Source organism: Apus apus, chromosome 4 (assembly GCF_020740795.1).
Source record: "Apus apus isolate bApuApu2 chromosome 4, bApuApu2.pri.cur, whole genome shotgun sequence".
NCBI classification, from domain to species: domain Eukaryota; kingdom Metazoa; phylum Chordata; class Aves; order Apodiformes; family Apodidae; genus Apus; species Apus apus.
In genome coordinates, this window is record NC_067285.1 from 104,229,355 (window position 1) to 104,248,430 (window position 19,076).

General features: G+C 37.2%; 1 protein-coding gene across 3 annotated transcripts in view; it reads right to left on the bottom strand.

Moving 5' to 3' along the window:
• Positions 1-414: 414 nt before the first annotated feature.
• ACOX3 (acyl-CoA oxidase 3, pristanoyl) overlaps positions 415-19,076 on the bottom strand; it is a 35,870-nt gene continuing 17,208 nt past the window's right edge. For all 3 annotated transcript variants that reach the window (XM_051617262.1, XM_051617263.1, XM_051617264.1), the window contains 11 exons: positions 13,739-13,835; positions 13,162-13,344; positions 11,675-11,797; positions 9,999-10,119; positions 9,391-9,510; positions 8,643-8,756; positions 8,028-8,143; positions 5,332-5,506; positions 4,798-4,865; positions 4,020-4,106; positions 415-1,702 (listed from right to left, as the gene is read on the bottom strand). In XM_051617262.1, coding sequence (XP_051473222.1) covers positions 1,583-1,702; positions 4,020-4,106; positions 4,798-4,865; positions 5,332-5,506; positions 8,028-8,143; positions 8,643-8,756; positions 9,391-9,510; positions 9,999-10,119; positions 11,675-11,797; positions 13,162-13,344; positions 13,739-13,835 — 1,324 coding nt within the window. In that variant the 3' untranslated portion in view covers positions 415-1,582. The remainder of the gene's footprint in view (positions 1,703-4,019; positions 4,107-4,797; positions 4,866-5,331; positions 5,507-8,027; positions 8,144-8,642; positions 8,757-9,390; positions 9,511-9,998; positions 10,120-11,674; positions 11,798-13,161; positions 13,345-13,738; positions 13,836-19,076) is intronic.

Consider the following 19,076-nt stretch of genomic DNA (forward strand, 5'->3'; position numbering starts at 1 on the left):
TCACCTCCTTTGACCTGCTGGCCACCTTCTTTTGGTGCAGCTCAGAACACGATTGGTTTTTGGGCTGCAAGCACACATTGCTGGCTCATGTTGACCTTCTCCTTCACCAACACCCCCAAGTCCTTCAACTCTAGACTGTTTTCAATCCGTTCTCCTCCCAGCCTGTATTTGTGCTTGGGATTGCCCCAACCCAGGTGCAGTATTTAGCTGTATTTATCTTTTTTTTTTCCCATGGGATGATGCCATCTATTGGACATTATTAAAAGAGGCAAAACAATGACAAGAAAGGCTTCTGTGTGGCAGCCTGTAAAGACTTACAGACTTTCATATATTTACACTGCAACAACAGGTGAAACGATAAAACCCCACAAGGACAAGGGTCTGATTCTGCTCAAGGAAAATGCAATACACAGGTATTGAAATTACATTTATTTAATAGTCCAAACCATAATTCATGCCTGATTAGCCATAAGCAATACTAACATTTTAAATTTATAATCTCTTTGGCTTGATAGGATTGCTCATAACAGTAAGGGCAACAGGAATTAGCTGTTAACAGTGCTTCAGTTCATACATACAAGAAAGGAAAAAAATTATTTTTCATAGCATATCTAAAACATAAAATACTCTACATTTTCAAAACTTTATTAGTGTCTTCTCTATCACTGAATAAAAATATTTGACTTAACATTGCTGCGAGAAATATCCTAATATGTTCAATAATGTATATCACTGTTGTATGTTCTTATAAGACCATATTTATAATAATTCAGTCTATATACAATGATGCAGCTTCTGTATATACATGTATATTTCAGGCTTGATCTGGTTTTGGAGCACTGAAAAAGTTATAAACAATCAAGAACATACAGAAGACTTACAAGTTTGCATTACCACCCATTTTATTATTTAAAGATGTATGAATGAGTCTTTTTCAATTAATTTTATCTACAGAGTTATACACAATTTAAAGACAGATTATCTACAATCCCAATCCTCTCCTGATTTGAAAGAACAATCAAGAAGTTTAACACAGGAGCATATGATGAAAATCAGAATAGTTTCACAGACATCAAAGGGGCTGTTGGAAATTATTCCCATCCCTTAATACAGTTTATCACTGTTGGTGTTCTTGATGTCTTTTTTTTTCTGGTTTTGTTTTGGTTTTTTGTCGTGTTTTTTTTTTTTTCTTTTCTTTAAATTCTCTTTTATTTTGCTTTTGTTCAATTTTATTCAAAACCCCTGGTGGGATTTTTTTTTTAAAATTATTGACCTGTAATATGACAGTTAAGTCATATATATATATATTCCTTTATAGAAACTTTGCAAAGCAGTGATCATAATGGATCTTAATTTTTTTATTAAATTAAGTAGATATGAATAGTGTGCAGATGTGTTGCTCTTGCTCCTGTTGTTATTATGCCAACAGCCCCTGACACCAAGTTGGACTTGATTTCAAAGCTATTTTGAAACTTGGCACTTCTCCACAAAAATCTCTTTCATTTTCAGTGTTTGACATATGGTCTCCCTTCCTCTTGATGTTTGAGTCTCAGGCCATCCAGCCTCCCCCAAGTTGTTTGGTTTACAGTCTTGACCTCAATCTGCCTGTAACAGGTTTACTAATACAAAATTCTGCCCACCATGAAGGTCTGTTCAGAGCTTTGCTGCCTTGAAGCATCTCTCCCCATATATTTTTATATAACTGCAAAATAGTAATTAAAAAAAGATTAATTCACACAGAAAGTAAAACAAAGAAAACTTCTGCAAGATAAAATATCTCACTTAGTGGTTGAAATGAGATCGTGATTGAATTTCTATATAAGAAATGGCAATAATTATGTACAGGCAAGAATAAATACAAAGTACAAAATTTCCAAGTACTGTAAACATGAGGTATATGTATAAATCATCTAGACCATCCTTGGCATAAGAGTGGAAACCCAGTAACATCTATAAGTTCTTGTTTTTAACTTGACATGAGTCATGTTATTAAAGGTAGAAATCTGGAACCAGGTTCTATTAAGCTAATCATTGTTCTGTCCAAACCAGAAGACTGTGTCTGAAAGCACGTGTGCATGTCTGTTTCACCTTTATTTCAACACATTTCTGGAAAGTAACATAACTTCTCTCCCAGATGTGAAGTGTTCAATCTGGGCATGAGAAATTCCTCTCTGATAAGCAGACTGTTAATGCATTATCTTCATCAAGGTGCAGTTTTATGTGGAATGGTTAAAAAAAAAGTACATGGGAAGTAAATTCTGCAAAAGTATAATTTCAGCAACATTCAGCAGTTCATAATCAACTGAAGCTTAAGACTTTAAATAACGTTATAAAAGATGAGGAAAGGAATATTCCAAGCAGTAAGTTGGAGTACACTATAATACAACATGAATGCAGTATAAAAGCATATGGTGATGTAAATAGAAAAGCCTTTCTTTTACATCAAAAGATGGCTCAGTCCTATGTATTTGTGATTTAAATAAGTACTGAAATATAATATATTTAATATTAAGTATATTTTTACCTGGATTATGTGGGCTTGTTTTAACTATATATTACATTCCAAGTTTGATTTAATATTTTATATTTTTTTTTTAATCCTGAAATAAATGTGTTTATTATTTTGCATACTTAAGCTGAGATTGTCAAAACTCCTGTGGGGAACTGTTGTCCACACCATCAAAGTTTCTTTTAAAGAGAATCTGAATTCTTATTTAGTGCTCAAAGCTGCCCATAACAAATTTGGAAACTGCTCTGATTGTGAACAGTGGGGGTTGTGGTGCAAAGCACTGCACTGCAGCACAACATAGGTTATCCTGAATCAAAAGAACCTTCCTGTTATGCTTGGATAATCTATTCTTTACCACACTGTAATTTTTACTAAAATGTTTGTATTGTTTTTTAGAAGTTCCAAAGATAACAACAAATAGAAAATTAAATATAGACAGACAGGAGTCAAGGAGATTCATTATCTTCTTTGAGTGAGGGATGTGCAGCCTTTTCCAAATTTCAGTTAAAAATATTTACACAAGTTGAAAACCACAGACGTAGAGGTAGTTCAGAAAACCTTACAGAGTTCTGCAGAACATGGGTTGGGTATCAGTGCTTGAAATTATTTTCTCAATAAGACTCAATTAATCTGCACAAACATAATGAAAAACTTAGTACAAAAGGAATTCAGTAGTGTTTAGAGTCCCATTTGCATGTCTCACAAATGATATTCCTAATATTAATCTCTAATATTAATAAGCCTCTATGGCTTCTGTATGTGTGTGAGCCAAGAGCTAGCCAAAGAGGAGCCTGTCAAATCCATTACATGCCAGTTTCATCACCTGCTGATAAGAATTCTCCAGCTGACTGTTGAGGGGTAGTATCCTAGGAAGGCTGGATATGCACCATATTTTATAATCCTGCCTACAGCATCTCCTTACAGCTTGTTAGAGACAGAATAATGGGTGAAATTGGATTTTTGGCCAATACAGATATTCTCTGAGATGATGTTCCTTCTCTTTAAGTTACTTTTGGAGTTTCCCTCCCATGAGCTCTTTCATAAACATTTTATAAAGAATTTAAATAAATAATTTCTACACCATTTGTATGCACCTCACATAAAGTGAGTGTACTGCATTTATCAACAAAGACAGAGAAAGTCCTAGGCAGAGAAGAAATATACCTTACTACTTCTCTAAGGTATTCAGTTATATACTAAAGATATGTTAGTCCTTAAGGAATCTTAGGAGATGGTATGTTGGTATGTTTTATTTATTTTTTGTTCCTCAACACTGATGCCCCTAAGAGCAAACTAGAGCAATACTGGATGAGTTTCCCATTAAAGTCTATCTCCAACAAATGCAAAATGTCATTTTCTGTTGACATCAATTTAACTCTACTACTTTTCACTGGAAAAGTGTCCTTCTTTTCCTGGGCGGCTGTGAAGTGTCTTGGATATGTTATGGCTATTTACAGGCAACACCCTTCTTAATCCTTAAACCTACAAATTCTAAAATGGGTTTTCTTACCTCTCCAGTAGCTGCACCAATGGGAGAGTTGAGAATGAAGTCAGGAGGAGCAAAGACATCAACAAGAGCAACTGCATCATCCTTTAACTGTTTAAAAAAAAAAAAGTAGTACAGTTGGCAACTTCTGCTGTTGTCTATGGCTACCTGTGAATTACAGAGCAGCATAAAGCTTATTTCCACAAAGTACCAGCTATTGGTACCTTAAGAGAAATCCACAGTAGAGCGTCTTAGTTTATTTTGCTTTTCCTCCCAGGGTAATTTCCAAATGAGACTGTATTTTAAAGGTTTTTGGTTTTTGCTTTTGGATTTTAAAACACATTTTAACCATGGTGGTAGAATCTACACACATATAACCATGTATTTTTGACCTTTAAAAATATAATGTCCTGATTCTTCTTTGAAATTTTGCTGTGAACAATATAATACAGTTTGAAAAGCTTTTGTGTTGAGAAAAAAAATAATAATGAACTAACACAATAATGAAATAATTAGGACTGGACTGCACTATTTCACTGGCTTTCCTATCAAGACTGCCAGTCCATAAATCATAGCATGTTACTTTGTAAGATATACTGTTTTTCATTTTTTGTTAAATAAAAAACTAGGACTAGATTCAGGGTCAATAAGCTACTAAACTTTACGGAAACGTACTCAGAAATTATTAATGTAATATCCTGCTAATTTAGCCCTTGAAGTACAGAATAACTGAAATATCTCCTTTTTAGTATTTGTATACTATATTATTATTTCATCACAACAAACAATATTGAAGGCTTACCCTATAGCAGAGCTCCAGAATAGCATTCTGAATGAATTTACCAGCGTGTTCACCTGAAGCATAGCCACCTGCAGATACATTCACAAAAAAGCTTATACCAGTCAAGATTACACTCATACAATTCTTTGACAAAGGAGTTTATTGGTCCAGTATTCGAGAGGCTCCTGTGTAATTAGATTGACTGACTTTCATTAATGAGCTGACTGCAAAACTGTTAATCTAAGACATTTGGAGCCTTTTGCATTAACAAGCAATGCTACAGCATCTTGCAGTCTGTCCTCCCTTCCGACCCCCAAGCACTGGTTTACTGCAAAACTTGGGAGCCCTCTGTCATCTCTGAGCTAAGAGAGTCTGTTGGGTTAATTTGACGCTCCAGATTCCTGCTCCTGAAAATTCTGTCCAGAATAATTGTTTTACATTTCACAGGCAATAAGAAAATGCTCTAATCTAAATCCTAATGCAGATTCTCTCCCCCTGCCAAGCTAGGACTTCAATGAAGTGACATGCACAATGTATTCAGGGAGCTGATCTCACCTTGGTAGAGCACAGCCAGATGTTTACTTAAAGACCAGAGTCCATACAGAGCACTGAGATTCCTAAGCACTGGCTGCAGAGTAGATGGTATGCTGGGATCATGAGTGTAGTCATGATATCTCTGCAAGACTGTGTGTTCAATAAAAGCAATGGCTAATGATCGGCAGTGGTACACCTTAGGAAACAGAAAAGAAAGACACTGAGAAACAAAACACAAGGAATCAATCCTCAGCTGGTGCAAAATTGCATTGCTCTAGTGAGTTTAGTGGAGATTCGTTGATTTAGATCTGCTGATCTAGTTTGAGATTTAAAAAAGTCTAAGAAGAAACTCTAGGAGAAAACTCCTTCTACAATGTCTTTGAAAAAGTTGGCTGTGAAATGCATGTTGGAAACAACACCAACTTTTCTTTTTCCACAGTTTTCCACTGTGCTCTACTTTGGGTATTCTCCTATAACAATCCAAAGGGGGTGCAGATTTTCTTGCAAGTGTAATTTGAAAGTTGCACCCAGACAGTCTGGGATCAAATGGTGACATCCAAGAGAAGACCATGCAACATCAGGTTTGCTGACTTTAGGTTCATTAATAAACCCATATAACTCTGATAAGATAAAGGCAGTTTTACATTTATTTAGTATTATGCAGAACTTTAAAGGAGGACAAAATCTGCAAAGTAGTTTGGTGACCTATTTAAATCCTACTGCAGTCCCTTCAAGTAATAAATTAAAAATCTGAACATGTTAGCACGAAGGGATTCTGTTTATGGACTGCAATAGATTGCAGTATGTTTTGAAAGAACTATCCAAATAATCCTTGCCAACTATCTGATCAGAAAGGCAAGTCACCAGTTACTTTCAGTAAGGAGCATAAAGCCTTAAGTGATGGTCCTCACACAGGAACACTTGTCCACTTTTATATATTTCACCTTTGCTGTATCATGGCATGTGTCCTACCATGAAATAGACTGCTGACTGAAAACATGCTAGTTGGTGAACAGAAGGGGAATATGAAACCTTTGCTGTTGTGGCTGATTTGTTGGAATGCTGTAAACTGGTGTTTGGTTTTACCCCATTTGTTTGGAGTTGGGTTTTTTTAATTTAGAATTAGTTGATTATTTTTTTTTTTTAAATACTTGCATCACCCTTGCATTTAAATTCACCGTTGCATTTTAAAAAAGCATATTCCAAAGATTACTGTCTCTCTCCTGATAGATATTCTGTGGCATACTTATATCCAAGCTCAGATATGAATGTCAGTTCCCTAGTCAGAATGAATCAATTCTTAACATCACAAATGAAGCATTAAAATTTAATTTCCAATTTTTCTCCCCTATAATTCTATTTCCTCCTTTATTTTTGCTTGCACTTCTATTTTATTTCTACCAAGCTATTTCCATACCAAAATAAGCCAGGGATAGGCTAGGAAACTCTTCCAGGTCTCCCACAGCAAAAACAAATATTACATATTAGTGACCCACTGAGCTGACAGAAATGTTCTTCATGCCCAGAAAGTTTTAAATCAAATATGTACATGTCTGTAAAGCACAGCTTGTAAATAACTTTCAGATGTTTTTTAGGCATGCCATTTAAAAAAAATCCCACGGTCCTGATGATGAATTGCAGGGAAAAAAGAAAACCTGATGACCTAAGGTATATCAACACCTATCTAAAAAGCAGTTGTGTGCCTAAGTTTCTTTAAATTCTATCACATTTGAACATAAAAGAGAACTTTCATCCTTTTGAGCAAACCATTCTCTCTTAACACATTGGCACCAGCCTCCCAAGAGCTGGCCAGCTGACAGGCAATCAGACTTGAATTTCTGACCATTCTCATTCTTAATTTAACTCTTAAGAGCTTCTCTAATAAACTGCTTTTAGGGTAAAACCAGAAAAGATTTCCTCCACTCTACCAGTGGTTGCACACAGACCATCTCCCGTAGAAACTAGGCTGGCTCTTTCTAGGTGTAGAGTTGAATATTCCTTCCTGATTTTTTTAAAGAGCTCCAAGATAAGGTGTACGACACTGACCATCTTCAGGTGACAGATCTCTCTATGCAGTGACAAATGGTAAGTGTTCCTTCCTTGGATGTGAGCCAGCTTTTCTCATGGAGGTAACGGAAGAATTTGGGGAGTTGGTGACATACACTAAAATTTGGAATTATGCCATTCCTAGCTATTACAACTTTCTGGTGGGAGAGTGGATCTGCTCTATGTAGATTGTCAGTGTTTCCTTTCCAGGTTCCAATGCTGTCAGTCTGGTATCTTTCATGAGCACTTTGCACTATAGAAATTAGAGATGGAAAAGACCTATTAGTTTGCCTACCTGCCAGACCAAGATTCTTTCCTACAGTATGTATTTGGCCACAAGAGTAGATGGAGATGTAATAATCAGATGCTGCACTGGATTTAATAGTATTCTTCAGAATTGTGCTATCAAAGTTACAGGCATCACCCAGCACATGTCTGTAACTTTTCTGAAGGGAAATATATTCTGGAAGACTCCTGGTGATGGTAACTGTCCTCTTGCTATCATGTTCAATACAACATATGTGGACAGGAATTACTTTTCATTAGTTATTTGACTTACTCCATTATGCTTGAGGAAACAGTACTTCATTACAGAAGAAGGTAAAATTAACAGGATCTCACAAACTTGGATGAAATAAGTAAATAAAACAAGAAAGCTGAGCAAGTATTACCTGACAGTTGTTTTTTGCCTCAAAATCACTTCGCCCAGACTGCTTCTCTTTGCTCAGCTTTAGGTCACTTTCTTGGAGCAGGTAGCAAACCAGCCATTTATATGCTGCTAAAGGAACTGTGAAAAAGAGAAGAGTAAGCCAGGAAAACTGCAGGGAATTTTCTTTTGCCATTACTAATGTTTCTCTATGCAATCAAAAACAACTGTCAAAAGTAGACAAGCTTAAAGCTTTTATTAATATACTTATAAATCAGCTGCATGGCTTTCTAAACTAAGGTATTTTAGTGATATAAGGTAGTGACAATCAATGCCTCTTACAACAGTTTAACTTGAAAACAATACAGTGGCAAAAAAGCTGGATCACAAATGCTATTTTAGTGGAAAAAAAATGGAAAAAAAATTTCTGAATTGAGACTAGGGACAACAGGACATATTTTAAAATGCAAACTATATTCTTAGTAAACTGAAATGCATACAATACAAATCAAGTCAGTAAATAGCAATAGAACAAATATCTATTAAGTAGCAGAGGCTGAACCTCAAATCTCTGGATGCCTTCCTCTGGAAAGGAATTTAAGAATCTGGAATCAGTTTAACAACAGCAGCAGAAGGCTACCTGAAGAGTCCATGCAGTCTTCAACAGTAATGGCTGTGAATTTCCAGCCAGAGATACGATGATAGTCTTGCAAAAAGTTTATTGTTCCAAAAGGGGATTCCAAAGGAGCTTTATCTGAAATACCAAGGAAAATAAAAATAATTTAAGAGAAATCAGATTCTTTGGAACTAAAAGCCTATGACAAAGCCATGCATGCACTTGATAGGCTGGATGCAATTAGGCCATGATACTAACTTTATTATGGCCTAGGCCAGCCAAATGAGGACTGGCAGACAAGTGCTGAAAAACCTGACAGCACTTTCTACCAGCCTCTTAAGATTCAACCCCTGTTGCTGAGTTTTCCAGTTCTGTAATATGGCAATGAAAGTCACTGCTAGAAAACTGAAACAAAATCATTAGAGAACTATAAAATGTACTGATGTACCGAAGTTAGGTAATATGAAATGTTTTATGTTCAATGAGCAAAGGGTACCCAGACTTAAAGACGATTTTAGGGGTAGTTCCATTGACCTACACAGCACTTCTCAGGGATTAGGCATGGCAAAACATCTAGCTAGCTTCTGCAAGACTTGGGAGGAGTATTTCTTGCAGCAAATATCTGTGTTGTGTGAATATATCAGATGATGGAGTTGTTAGCACATCATTCATGGTCTACAAAATGATTAAATGGCAGTCAATTGCTTTTGGCATGAAATTTCCTCCTTATTCCATTAACTACACACTGTTGGGTCCCACAGTGAAAACTTACCTTTTATGCATTTCATCCAGCTCATTAAGTAGTTGCTGGTTTGCTGAAGCAGGACGTTGTTATCTCCCTCATATGTGCAGTTTGGATCATTGTCATTTCGGATTTCACCCAGACGATTCACTTAATAAGAACAAGTGCACAATTTAATATAATGTGATGCTCTAAGGGAAGCTAAGAGGGATGAGATAATTATTCTATGACAAAATGCGAGTTGTCTGCTCCTGTATGTACAGCTACTGCTACCAACAAATGAGAGCAAAAGCTTGCTGTTTAGCTTATGAAAATTAATATACTGGGAAGATTTTAGAAAAGCGTAGCATTCATCCTACAGGAGGAATTTTCATCTATAAATTCTGCATCTTATTTTTGGAACTGAGACTGAATCGCCTGTACAGTCTATCCAAATGCTAGCGCAGATGCTGCACAGCAGGTTCCTTTCTTTTATGTGGTACCAGGTGTAAAATGAACTGTAAAAAAACTGATATAAGGAAAATACCCTTTTAAAACATATTGATAAAATTCAGACACCAGAACACAACAGCAGCCAAAGGACACATGGACATAATAATTCTGTTTCTGGTCAGTGCATGTAGTACTCTGTAACTTACTGGCAAGGTAACCATGTCCTCCACAAGCTTCTCGGCACTCCTGGGCTGCCTGCTGAGCAGTCCAAGAAGCCAGTGGTTTGCTGGCAGCAGATAAAGCATGAATCTCACGTCCCAGTTCAGCCTTTATGAAAAACAAGTTGCAAGTAAGTAATAACTTCTACACAAAAATAAACACGACCAGTTAAAGTCACAGGTATGTGCACTGCTTAATAATGAAGGGACAAGTAAATGGCAATACATATATAAAATTTCTGAGATCTAAGTAAGGGCAGAGCATATTTTTTCTGCCACAACTGAAAAATCTTCAGCACTAACTATCTTACATGAGACAGCAATAATTTGTGCCAGGTAATGGACACATGGGTACATCTTAGCTCAGATGTGCCAGCTGGCATGGCATTGCAGGGGTTGTTCACTGCTTGCCAACCTCTTCCTTCCAAAGATATCGGGGCAGATGGTTGAAGGTGGCATGTCCACAGAAAGCTTCTTTCCTCTCTGTGACAACAGCAATCCCTCTCTCCCCATTCAGCACAGGCCCGTTTAGAATTATTTACTGCCTTACATGGTTTTCACTGATCTTTTGAGCATTAATTTTACAAAGAGTAGGAAAACTTTAATGTACCTCCTCACTGTCTGTCCTGCACTTAAACTAAATCTGTTGGCCTTCCTTTGAAACGGTGTTTGGAATTCCAGTTTCTGTAAACAGTGTTTACAATACTACCAAAGCTTGTTTAAAAGTAACCCCTTGGTTGGTTTTGTTTGTTTTAAGATCTCACGCAGAATAAAAGGAATTCATAAGGATTGCATTCTTAATACTGTCAACAATCAGATTTTTTCTATCATGATTTTTCTTCTGACAGCCATTCTTTTACCTAAGATTAGTCACTACACTGGAGAGCTCCAGAGATAAAATATCAGACTAAAAAAAATCGAACAGATTATTCTGTGGTTTGTGCAAAGAGAAGAAATTAGAATACCCAGCCATTAGTGCAACAGTCTTTCATGAGCTTTATTTTAGCTGGAAAAAGCCTGACTGTCTAAGTGAAATATGAGCAATAGACAGCCAGTGCGTAAGCCCTAACAATTAACATTGTCAAAAAAATTAAAAATCAATAAAATTTATAGCTGTAAAATTACTTTGGTTGATAATTAGTCCTTGCACAGAGATAGATCAAGCTCTTTCTTCTGTGAAGGGGTAACTTCCAGTGGTCTGACTGGGGATGAGAAATTCAGCATTAAGACTCAAAAGTCTTATTTTTTTCCTCCAAAAATATTTATCCTAATGCATGAATATTAATTGCAAACTCAAGCCAAACTCCTGCCTGTGCAGGAAATAAGAATAGTATAATTTCAGAAGACCTGTGATATATGGCCCCTGCAGCATAATTTTCAAATTATAACCTGACTTTGCATTATCATGATATATTTATGATAAACAGTTCTGCAAAAGAACATAACCTTAAATCCCACAGAAATCGATAAAACTTTAACCACACCATCAAGACTAATTTGCATGTTTGTTTGAATGCAACTTTAATCATTACTTTGTATGTTCCATATTTCTGAGGCATTGCTCTAGTGCCCTTGATTGTAAGGTGGCCTAAGACAATTTATTTAACATTTTCCAGTTCATTATAGTCAGAACTCAGCAAAGAAGAAATATGCAATCATCCCACCTGTCTCTGACTCCTTTGCTTTGTCAATAAGCCTGCATAAAATTCTACGTAGTTCTCAAACAGTGACAGGGAGAAATAATCTAAGGCATATGTAGCAGCCAGGTAAGGAAGAAGACGCCATTGCTGGAATAAAAATGAAATAGATATGATTGCAAATTGATATATATATTTCATATATTTAGCTACATATATGTAACTATCCTATAACATAGAACCAACCCATTTGCTTATACTTTGTTCAAATTTAAAAGCTGTTTTATTGAGAAGAAAACTTAAGAATAACCCCTTATAACTACGTATAACTATTCTATAGACAAGTTACAGTTACACTATTCTACTTAATTCATGTCATGAATTCCTGCTAAAAGTTAAACCAGTGAAAAGTTCACTGAAGCTTTGAGGATCAACGACCTATTTTTTCCTTGTGTTTATACAATGTCTGGCATGTGGTGGCCAGTCATGATTCATGTGTTTCTTCAAGGCAACAGAAGTTGTAACTGTTTCACTTGCTTGTTTATTGCTGTATATATGTTAGTGCTGGTTCCATTCCGTGAACAACAACAGGGCTGGGAGGCAGAGAAAAAGAGCATCTTTGCTTTTCCATGCAACTCAGAGCCCATGATGGAAAACACGTACTTCAGAAAGCTTTTGTGGTAGAGCAAGAAAGGAATGGCAGGTTCAGCAAGCAGAGGTCAGAGAAGAAGTCAAAACTGAGCAAAATTGAGAGGGAATGAGACCCTGGCTTACCCAGCAGAGTCCACCTCTGCTGGAAAGAAGGCCACTTTTGCCAGCTTGTAGAAACCCAAGAAAGCTTTCAAAGTTGCAAGACTATGTGCAAACTTGGAAAAAAACACCCACTTTGCAAGGTTAAACTGGACAGGTTTGTTTTCAGCACCTCTATACTAACCTTTCCCATTCAGAAGATGGGAGTTTTCTCTTTTTCACAGTAACTCCACATACTGTTATTCTATTTTTACAGAGCAAAAGGTGTTTTTTGTCTGCATAATTTGCAGAAAGACACTGGATATTCCTCTCAAAATTAGTGCTAGCTTAAGGCTTCACAACAATGAATTGATTTCTATACTTCTAAAGAATAGAGGCTAAAAAAAGAGAAAATTAGCATAGCAGTAAAAGAAGCACTGACATTTTTAAACAGATACTAGTTTCTACATCTGCAGTACTTTCATGTGTGCATGGAGGACAGTGTTTCTCTGAAAAGTTTACTGTTACAGAAGACAAATGTTTCTTGGTACTTCAGGGCAATATGAATATTTTGGGCTTTGCTATTCCAAGATCTCTCATCAAAAGCCTGGTAATGCTAGTAGAAGATCTTGGGTTGGAATGAACACCTATAGCCGTTCTAGATTGACACTTCAGATGACAGCTCTAATTCCACTAACTTCAGTGTTGCAAAATTGATCTGCAGCAGCTCTGAATCTGAGTTTAATTATATAAATGTCTACAGATGTGAATTCCAAAGTATTTACCTGTGTTTGGTATTCAAGAATAGGTATTTCTTCATCATCAGTTGGTCCAAACTGATGGCGAACTGCAGAGAAGCGAATGGCTATTGATAAGACAAGCTTTAAATTGGTTGAGGACATGGTCGTGATCATAATTCTGCCAGTTGACAAGGATCCCAGAGCTGCACTAAAACGTGCTTTAACATCCTAAATGAATAAAAGGCACAGACTGAACGGTGAGGCTAACATTTCATTTGCATCCCCCATAAAGATAGGACTCAGGTAGCGTGATCAGAAGCACAGAGGATTGGTCAATTTTGTTTCTTGACACATTCAGATAAGGTGTTCATGCAAGACTCACTCTAACTATTGTGTGATCAGTGAGGCAGTGCAAAGAGCAAGAAGTCAGTAAAATCAGTAAGGTGAGTTGAGTCACCTCTAACAGGTAATTAAAAAAAAGCATTCTGACTATCTCATGTGAAATTGTCAACAGTCTTGAAGTCCAGGTACCTAGTACTTCCCAACATGCTCTAGCTCTTAACCTACTTAGACCTTTGTATATTTAATGAATATATTAATGAAACAAAGCCTTGATTCATACCTTGATTGAACTTGAGTACTTCCCCTCAGCTGTGATATCTCCAGCTGTATTCACTATGTTTTCTTTAGGTATCCTGACATTGTGGAACATGGCAAATCTGTTTAAACAAATACAATGTTTAAATGTAAAATCTACCTTGACATACTCTGAGGTGTCAATAATACAAAAAAGGTCACAACAAAGACAAAAGTTATGTATTAACGACCACAGACAGTTTGACAGACACTTTCACCAACAGCCCAGAAACCTGAACCGAATTCAGTGTCTGCATGAGTTCAGGTAAGCCACTTAGCTTGATATCCCAGCTATCAAAAAGCTCAGAAAGATGCACAACTTCCTTCTCCTGCTTATAACCTGACTGGGCCATTCTGACTTCTAGGAATTCCCTGCCACAAACAATTCTGTTGAACTATGTGCTCTGCTGAAGTGTTGTACAGTCCAGTCTGCAGACTGCTTTGGAACAGAGACACTATGTATTTTTATGAGCCTAAACCACAGAACTGTGAGGATCATTCCTCAATACAAATGAGGACACAGCTGAAAATAGTGTCCTGAGAAGGAACACAGTGGAGAATTTTCCTTTGTTTAAACTTAAACTAGGATTTCTGTTCCCTGGAATGTGGCATCTTAAAAAGGAAGAGCAAGATAACCATTTCGAAATTGTGGCACCCTTAGCAGCCATAAAGAAGGAAGTTGTTAGAAAATGTCCTGAGCATTCATATTCTTCAGGAAGAAAGTGTATGAACTGTTTCACGCAAATGGGCAACACAGCTTGGGACAATAGCAATAATATCAGCTCCACTCACAAATACCTTAGTATCTAATAGCACTTGAAAAGCTGTATTTGTAATCAAAGTGAATTCCTTTTTCCTGCCAACACAGGCTGATCTACTTAATAAGGCTCATGAGAGCCAGGTCTTTCACATTAATAAGCTACATAAAGGCTGTGCTGCTGCATGTGCTTTAAAATTATGAGGTGTTTCCAAGGAAACATATCTGCATACTGAATTTATTCAGCCTTAGAGATACACAGAAATGTTGGACTCAGCCACAGAGAAAAGCATGCTATCCTAACCAACAACCAGTGCTTCTTGGTCTAAATGATGCTAAAAAGCGCTTTATTAAGTGCCAGTTCCAGTAAGACAACACTACTCTCTTAACAGAAGCAAATTCAGAATTTCCCAAAATCTCATTTCCATCTTTGTTAATATTTTTTCATATCAGTGAAAATGAAAAAAAACTCATTCAAAAGAAATCTTTTGGTTACATTCTCATTCTCTGTTCAATCACAAAACTAGAAACTCCAATATTTTTAAGCAATCGTATGCATGTTAGACAGAAGTTTAGCTTTTTAAATATTATTATTTATTACTTTAATTACAGGAGGTGTGTGTGGCAAGGTTTAGCACTCTCTTTTACTAGTTACTGTACAGCCATAGAACTACAAGAAGGTGGTTCCTCCTTGGAGTTTGCAATCCAAACATAAGGCAAGCAGTCACAAATGTGTTCAAGCAAACAGTGAGGCAGACACTAACTACAGAAGACTATTTTCTTGGTGTGATACCTTCCTGTCACAGCTGTTGGCAGCTAAGCATTGGCATTTTTTTATAAGCCATTAGAGCAAATGAGAATTTTAAGGAGGAATCTGAGTGATGGAATGAAGGGAGCTTCATGGATGTCTATAGAGGATCCCTCTCAAGTAGGAAAAGATGCATAGAAGTAAGCAATAAAATATTATTTGAAAAGCTATTGAAAGGGTGATAAAACCTGGAATCATAAGCTAGACTAAAGACACATGGAAAACAAAAAGATGATTGGTGACAGCCAACACAGCTTCACCAAGGGCGAATCCTGCCTGACTAATTTGGTGGCCTTCTACAATGGGGTCATGCTATCAGTGGACAAAGGAAGAGCAACTGATGTAATCTACCTGGACCTGTGCAGAGCTTTTGACACTGTCCTACATGACATCTTGGTATCAAAACTGGAACAGTACGGATTCAATGGATGGACCACTCACTGGGTAAGGAATTAGCTGGACAGTTGCACTCAAAGAGTTGTCCAGAGGAACAGCAGTGGTGTTCTCCAAGGGTTGGTACTTGGACTGGTGCTGTTTAACAGATTTGTTGGTGACATGCACAGTGGCACTGAGAACACCCTCAGCAAGTTTGCTAACGACACGACTGTGTGATGAGGTCGACACGCTGAAGGGAACGGATGCCATCCAGAGAGACCTTGACAGGCTTGAGAGGTGGGCTCATGCTAAGTGCAAGGTTCTGCACCTGGGTCAAGGCAATCCCAAGCACAAATACAGTCTCAGAGGAGAATGGATTGAGAACAGCCTTGAGGAGATGGACCTGGGGGTGCTGGTTGAGGAGAGGCTCAACATGAGCCAGCAATGTGTGCTTGCTGCCCAGAAAGCCAACAGCGTTCTGGGCTGCAACAAAAGAAGCATGGCCAGTAGGTCAAGGGAGGTGATTCTCCACATTTACCCGGCTCTCATGAGACCCCACCTGCAGCACTGTGTCTAGTTCTGGAGTCCCCACCATAAGAAGGAAATGGAGCTCCTGGAGACAGTTCAGAGGAGGGCCACTAAGATGACTGGAGGGCTGGAGCACCTCTCCTATGAAGATAGTATACTGAGAGAGTAAAAATGAGAGAGTTCAGGCTGTTCCGCTGAAGAATAGAAGGCTCTGGGGAGACCTCACAGCAGCCTTCCAATGCCTGAATGGGGCCTACAGAAAAGCTGGGGAGGGGCTTTTTACAAGGGCTTGTAATGAGCAGACAGGGGGTAATGGATTAAAACTGGGGAGCATTAGCTTAGAAATTAGGAAGAAATTCTTTAGTGTGAGGGTGGTGAGGCACTGGAACAGGTTGCCCAGGGAGGCTGTGGTTGCCCCATCCCTCAAGTGTTCAAGGCCAGGCTGGATGGGGCTCTGAGCAACCTGATCTAGTGGGAAATGTCCCTGCCCATGCAGAGGGATTCAAACTAGATGATCTTTAAAGTCCATTCCAACTCAAACCATTTTACGATTCTATGATACAATCTTTGGGGCACAGATTAGGAAGAGATTTCAAAGCTCCAGCTCTAAGACATTCTCTTTGCAAATAGGTTTTTGGAGCACATTTAGTCCTGTGTGTAAGATTCATGGTCGTAATGACAATTAACAAGATGGCAAATTGTCCTTTTGTGTTTTACACTGTAATGATCAGTTCATTTAGCAAAGCTGTGCAGTTGTAGAAAATTATTTTTACTGGTACATGCTTGAAACACTAGAGTTCTTAAAAGCAAATTAAAATCTACTCATATATAAACCTATATATTAATAATCTACTTTTAGAAAATTTAAGTCTATTAATATTGAACATGTGGCAGATACGTGCCAAACAAAACAGGTCCCAAAATGACCTAAACAGTTTTAGCCACTTTCACCTGTTGTGATAGAACCCCAAATAGTGAAATCTAGAAGAACTCTTTTGTTGGATAGAGATAAAAATCTTACAGGAAGTTTTATATCTGTCCAACATAAATATAATGTAGGTAATTCTGTACCACATAAAAGATTACCTAGAATTATTTTGATTAAAAACCACTCTTACACTCTTCTCTTAATAACTTCTTTTTGGCATCTAGAGATCCAGAATACTACATTTCCAATCTTATTTAACAATTTATTTTTTTGAAATCAAAATTAGTTCAAGTAAGTTTTTTGGAGTTTAGATTTTTCCCTTGATATTTTCCATTACAGATACATTATCTCCTTTTTTTTTCCCTGTAAGTTGCTATAAAAATAAACACATGTAAGATGTCAAATAATTTAAGAAACAAAAGAGAAAGTCAGAAATATAAATTAAAAATCACATAAATTGTATAAAGAAGTAAGATATATTGCTTGTAAGCACCAGTGTTGAAAATAAAAGCAGAACCTTACAGGATCTGGGGGTTAGGTGATCTTGTGAGATCATTACCAACTGCTGTCACTGTCCTTCTCCAAGAACTTGGCTATTTGAAATTGTTAGACATACTGGCCAATTTGAACTTAATATTTGAACATATTAAAAAATAGTAATTAGATTTAATTAAGTCAGCAATCACATCTCTAATGGTTATTAGCCTAAAAAGCACAATTAATAGTTATGGACCAAATCTGTCAACGCATTTATGGGAAAAGTATTTTTAAAGAATTGAAGAAATATCTTACAATACTGCAACTGTATACTGAGTCCTGGGGATATCATGTACCAGCAAGTCTGGAAAATGGCTAAATTTCATGTGGTGATGACAAGTCCATAGGTTTGAAAGCTACCCTGCTTAGGGCCTCTTCTGCATAGCAAATAGTGTGATTGAATTTAAGACCTCTCAGCAAGAAAGACAAAGAGCTTTAATATATATCATAGGGCTCTACAGCAACAAGCCATTTTGCATCATGTAGCCCACAGGTTTCACATAGATTTCTACCTAGATTCACAGAACAGAATAAAGCACTATTCCAACAGTAGCATTCTTGTTTGGGTTCTTTGGCCAGTAGCTTAGGGAACATTTCAAGCAAAGTTAATCTAAATGACTTTAAATCATACAATAGTAATCCATCTGGTGTGCAGTAAAGCTGATAAAAAAGCAGCAGCTGAAAAAGGTGCTTTTGCCAATACTAAATTAATAAGCTGTTACCTATAGTACAAATAGCTCAAACATACTTTGGTGAATTTCAGACTTACTAAAATGCCTTTCCTGCCAGATTTTGTTATTGACTATGTCAGAGATGGCGCAGTGACAGTTCCTTCCATCCTTCCAGCCAGAAACAGCAGGTGAATAGTATTGGAAGGCTGTGAGTCAAGTGATCTCACGGCTGTTTATGGGATACAATAAACCTTGTGAAGAACAACACTTCAGAGAATTGGTGAAAAACTTGCAGAAGGAAAGAAAACAGCCACATATTCCAGACTGAAACTCACAGAGAGGTTAGAGTTACACAGAAGATGGGGAAAACTGCACAACAGTATTTTAGCTCTAGTTTCTACAATTGAGGCTCTAATCTAAGAATGCAGCTCTGTAACAGTAATGCTCAATAGCAACGATAAAACAACATAGCATTTTATAGGCCTCCTAATCCTATCTTAATGGACTTCATGGACACGCAGAGACCCACTTGCCCTAGTGTTCTTATAGTCTAAGTGCCAGTCTTGCCAGGAGTTCTGGATGTGCAGACTCTTGCAAGTGTTGAGAGCTGACAGAGCTCTGCTAAGGAAGAAAAACGGTTGGTTGAACTTCACTGCAGACACAAGGCTGTATTTCTGTGGATGATAAAACAACCAGGGGACCAGATCTGAATGTACCTCT